This window comes from Odontomachus brunneus, unplaced genomic scaffold (assembly GCF_010583005.1).
Source record: "Odontomachus brunneus isolate Ranch 3 - 2012 unplaced genomic scaffold, Obru_v1 Obru_scaffold_274, whole genome shotgun sequence".
Taxonomy (NCBI): Eukaryota; Metazoa; Arthropoda; class Insecta; order Hymenoptera; family Formicidae; genus Odontomachus; species Odontomachus brunneus.
In genome coordinates this window covers 21,644-27,224 of record NW_022639724.1, presented here as the reverse complement: position 1 = coordinate 27,224, position 5,581 = coordinate 21,644, and the positions used below count along the sequence as shown (strand labels likewise).

Sequence of the window (5,581 nt, the reverse complement as noted above, 5' to 3'; positions counted from 1 at the left end):
ATATACATACATATATATATATATACATATACACACACACACACACACACACACACAGGGTGTTCCCAAAAGGTGGTACCAAATTTTAGGGGTATGTAGTACTCGTTAAAACAAACCAAAAACTCTTAATGGACGGTAACCTTTTATCCGAAAACCTTTTATTTCTGAGTATGTATATGTATGATATGTATGTATGTATGTATGTATATGTATATATATATATATGTATGTATATATATGTATATACATGTATATATATGTATATGTATATGTATATATATGTATATATATATATATATATATATATGTATATATATGTATATGTATATGTATATATATGTATATATATGTATGTATATATATATATATATATATCGGGGATTTTAACCTTTGTGGTAAAAGGTCCTTATAGATAGGACTATGGCCGGTATTCATAGTCGAATCTTATTTCAAGACCGTCTTAAGTAATGTCTTAAGATGCGAATACGGTTCTGTGATTGGTTCATCTTAAGACAATACTTAAGATGATCTTAAATATAAGATCGGACTATGAATACCGGCATATATATTTCGTAGTAGAAGATGCCGGATTGTTACGCGAAACATTGTAAAAGCCGGAGAACCGAGAAGCCGGAAAAATAAAATACAACTAGAATGGGAATGTAAAAAGACTATCATTTCACAAGTATATTTTAATATAACAGCAGTTACAATCAGGGTAAAACTTTATATTCACGCACACTCATATACACGTATTTATTTTGTATACATTTTCCAATACACTATATCAAGATAAACAATAGTTGCGTTCGGTATTGTAAATCAAAGACGTCGGATTACTCTTTCATCTCGAAGATGCATAGAAATGAAAAAGGTACGAGATCTCGTATCTCTCTCACTTCTGTGCATTTTCGAGGTAAAAGAGCAATCCGACGTCTTCGATTTATAATGCCAAACGCAGCTATTGTGCTCCATGATATAGGCTGCCGTCATATTTGGTGATCACTTTCGACTTTCATTCCTCTCACACTTGTAAATTCACTCCCCGCGAAATACGCACCGTGCAGATATTCCTATGTCCATGCATGATACTCAACCATCGACGTGCAGAAAACATTCAAGTCATCCACGCACTCGAAAGAAATATACTACACATGCCTTCCCTCTCAGACACATAAAAATCTATATTCTGAGTTCTTTTTTTAAAGATAAATGAGCCTCTAAAAGTGACTTATAAGCTTTCTGATTGGCTATGAGTCACTTTTAGAGGCTTATTTATCGTTAAAAAAGAACTCAGAATACGGGTCAAAGTGCAATCACTCCGCCCACTCGCACTAAAAACATTCAAATTATCCATGCACTCATAACCACATATAAAAACATCCATACATCACTCCCACACATTGAAAACTTGCTACCCTCGGTTGCTAGCTCCGGTCAGGCAGCCATCCACATACCCACTTACTCACTTATCTATATTTATTCCTCTGTGATACAAATAAGGGAAGAAAAACGGGCAAGCAGGGCCATTGAGGAGTCCACGGCGCCCTATAGCCCTGAGCGCTCACATGGAGCGCTAAGGGATTGGCAGACTTAATTAATTAATTCATTCATTAACTAATTGTCGGATCAAAAAATGGAAGAACTTTCAGTTTCAAATTTCACCCCCTACCTACCTTTAACGGGTGTTCTACCACTTGTGGGACACCCTGTATATACATATATACAGGGTGATCGGAAACAATCGCATTCGGTTAATATTCTCGTATTTTTTTAACGAATTCTAAGACTATTTTTCCTCTTGCAAAATGTTATCCGAGGCTTAGTTGCTGAGGTATAAAGAGAAATAGTCACTCACAGGCCAGATACAGAAAGTAAGCAGGGGCGGCACAATTCACCGTCAGACACAGACGTTGGGCAATACACATGTGACAATATTTATACATCTTAGTTTGTAAATTTTCAATGCTTGCGTCAATGTGATTGTACACAATAGTAAATAAATTATTTTAACTTAGTTGAATATGATTATAACATAATATTTCACCCTTACATATTATGTTATAATCATATTCAAGTTAAAATAATTTATTTACTATTGTGTACAATCACATTGACGCAAGTATTGACAATTTATAAACTAAGATGTATGAATATTGTCACATGTGTATTGCCCAACGTCTGTGTCTGACGGTGAATTGTGGCGCCCCTGCCTACTTTCTGTATCTGGCCTGTGAGTGGCTAACTATTTCTCTTTATACCTCAGCAACTAAGCCTCGGATAACATTTTGCAAGAAGAAAAATAGTTTTAGAATTCGCTAAAAAATACGAGATAATTAAACGAATACGATTGTTTCCGACCACCCTGTATATTAGGGTGGTCCTCATTTACTCTTAATAAAAATTTTTTTTTCGAATTTTTTCCGCGGAATCTTTCAAAAAGTTTCCATATAAAAATATAATTCCTATTAAGTTTGAGTTCGATCAGATAACGAGAACTTGTGCCTCTGGGTCGTTAAACATTAGAGTACTCTTGTATTAAGCTGTCTACGTTATCGATATTTTTAAAGTGTTTTCCATAAAAATCGCTCTAGAGGATTTTTCTTTTTTCTTTCCACATCATTTGAGATCTTACAGTCTCATTTAAACAATTAGATAAATTGTTGACTAAAAAATAAAAATAAATAGTTATTGCATTTATTGTTTGAGCTAAAATAAATTATGTATGGATTATAAAAGTTGCAATAGTATATTTGGAGGACAATATAAGTGTAAAACATGATATCTTTCATGTTTTTATTAATAAAGAAACTTTTTTAATTAAATATTACATAATAATTAATAATATGGTGATTCCTAATCTTATGCTGGGAGGGGACCATAGATGTTACAGTCTGTTTGATAAGAGCTTGTATGGCAAAACTTAATAAATAATTTATTGAAATGATTTGGAATAAAATAAACATATACTACTTGATTAGAACTGTGATGTTTTATTATTAATAACTTGTCCAGTCGCCTTCATTATTAATAATTGCCTGGTATTTCAGAGGCATACTTTCAACTAATTTTATGGCACATTTATTCCCGCTACAAGACTACGATAAGTGATGGGAATAAAACAGCCTTCTTTAGAAAGAGACAGACTTTTTACCGAAAGAATGCTATTTCTTTATATTGTTTAACGCGTACAGACAATAGGAAGCGTTGCGAACCCGCGGCTTAGGTATTATACATCTATGATCCTCCCAGCATAAGATTAGGAGCCACGAGATTATTAATTATTATGTAATATTTAATTAAAAAAATTTCTTTATTAATAAAAATATGAAAGGTTTTACACTTATATTGTCCTCCAAACATACTATTGCAACTTTTATAGTCTATACATGATTTGTTGTAGCTCAAACAATAAATGCAATAACTATTTATTTTTATTTTTTATTCATCAACAATTTATCTAATTGTTTAAATGAGACTATAAGATCTAAATGATGTAGAGAGAAAAAGAAATCTTCTAGAGCGGTTTTTGTGGAAAACATATTTTAAAAACCATACTGATAACGTAGATAGCTTAATACAAGGGTACTCTAATGTTTAACGACCCGGGGACACGAGTTCTCCGATCGAGCAAAAGTTTGGCAAGGATTTTTTTGTTAAATGGGAACTTTTTGGAGGGTGCCGCGGAAAAAATTTGAAAGTCGAAAAATAATACACACACACACACACACACACACACACACACATATATATATATATATATATATATATATATATATATATATATAATTATTATTTTCTCTGTATAATTATATTATATCTCTGCAGTGACTTTAGATAACGTTTGCTCACTTGATCATGAATGCACAACCGAAAATATTATCCAGGATAATTTCAAGTTATTGAAAGTAAGTGAACAGAGAATTGTTTATAATAATGTTTTATGTGTGAGTTAGGGCCTTCACACAAATTGTCTTAGCTGTAACGTAAAACGTACCGTAAGAATTGACCAATTACGTTGAGAATCATCGAATCGTAAGGTCGTCATTTTTATGAATATTCGATCGTAATTTATCAATTCTTACGGTATGTCTTACGGCTACGGCAATTTGTGTGTGAAGGCTCTTAATTCTATTACACGTAGTAATTGTTTTCGGTAGAAGGCAGAAAAAGAGACAGAGAGAGAGAGTGAAGAAGATATGATTGATGTAATAATGACAGATTATAATTATTGGAAAACACTGATGTATCTAGCTGTGACAGCTTTAACAACACTTATATTTACTCTTGGATATTATTACATTGAGGTAAGAATATCTCGATTATATATCTGAAGTTCAAAACATAATCTATAACAATTATTCTAAGAATTATAATATATAAAGAATTATATGATATATAAAGTATTGTAATTATGAAGTATCTTAATGATAACGAATTTGATTTATTTTTATTCTGAGCTTTTCACTCAACATATGCGTAATTATGTGATTCAATTTTTTAAGTAGCATTGTTGAATAGAATTTAAGATATATATTTTTGTATAGAATATAAGAAGAGATAGTCAACTTATAGCGAAAATTAATAAACTGGAGAAAGAGCTATTGGTCTCAACGAAAGAGTGTGAAGTACTCACTGAAGACTTAAAGTCTACTAAAAAAAAGGTGAGCAATATTAGTAAATTAATTTCATCATATTACTGTGCATATATATTTTCTTCCGTTATTTAAATTCGAATATATATTTCATCATACTAAAATGTAAATATTTTAGTTGCATTGCATAGAAGATGAATCATTTGGTTCTAACGAAATGGTTGTATTGTTGAAAGCTGATTTAGAGGCATCACAGGTACATGTATACATATTTTATTTATTTTTATCGTACATTTGTGTGAAATTGAACTTGCATATCTTGTGTTTTTTGTTGTAGAGTTCGAAGGCAGAATTGGAGGATCAAGTAACCATGTTGGAAAAGGATTTAGAAAGCGCAACTGAAGCAGGATTGGAATTAGAACGTATGCTAAGAGAAGTTTTGTCATCGAACAATGAAGTCAATCCTTTAGCTCAGTCAGTGGAAGATTTGCAAGCTCGATTAGATGCTCAACAAGCTGCGAACGAATCCTTAACAAACGCGTTGAACCTTAAGTCTCAAGAGGTGAGAACAATCTGCTAAATTTGGATATTATTCACAGATTAATTTCTGTTTTCGATTTTTGACGTTCGATTTTCGAGATAGAAGAATAAATTAATTTTTCTTATTTTCTGTGGTGCAACATGAATATTATAATTCGATAAGCTCGAAGTTTGTTAATGTTTGTCTTAAGTGTGTATACAGGGTGCCCACCTAAACCAGGCCAACTAAATATCTTCATCAATTATGATGATATAAAAATATTTTATATGTAAATTGAATGGTATGAAGAGACATTTTGCAATATATTGCAAAAAAGATTATTTTTCAGTAATTTTTTTTTTGGAGTTTTCAAGGTCATTGATGTTTTTTGCGTATAAATGCATATTTTTTTTATTGCATTGTATAGCTAATGTTAAAATACGCTCAGATATATATATATATATAT

General features: G+C 31.5%; 1 protein-coding gene across 3 annotated transcripts in view; it reads left to right on the top strand.

The window, feature by feature from the left end:
- Positions 1 to 5,581, top strand: part of LOC116853048 (transport and Golgi organization protein 1) — a 23,222-nt gene that overhangs the window by 5,774 nt on the left and 11,867 nt on the right. For all 3 annotated transcript variants that reach the window (XM_032833901.1, XM_032833900.1, XM_032833899.1), the window contains 5 exons: positions 3,829 to 3,908; positions 4,161 to 4,307; positions 4,548 to 4,664; positions 4,774 to 4,851; positions 4,933 to 5,157. In XM_032833901.1, the coding sequence (XP_032689792.1) occupies positions 3,829 to 3,908; positions 4,161 to 4,307; positions 4,548 to 4,664; positions 4,774 to 4,851; positions 4,933 to 5,157 (647 nt within the window). The remainder of the gene's footprint in view (positions 1 to 3,828; positions 3,909 to 4,160; positions 4,308 to 4,547; positions 4,665 to 4,773; positions 4,852 to 4,932; positions 5,158 to 5,581) is intronic.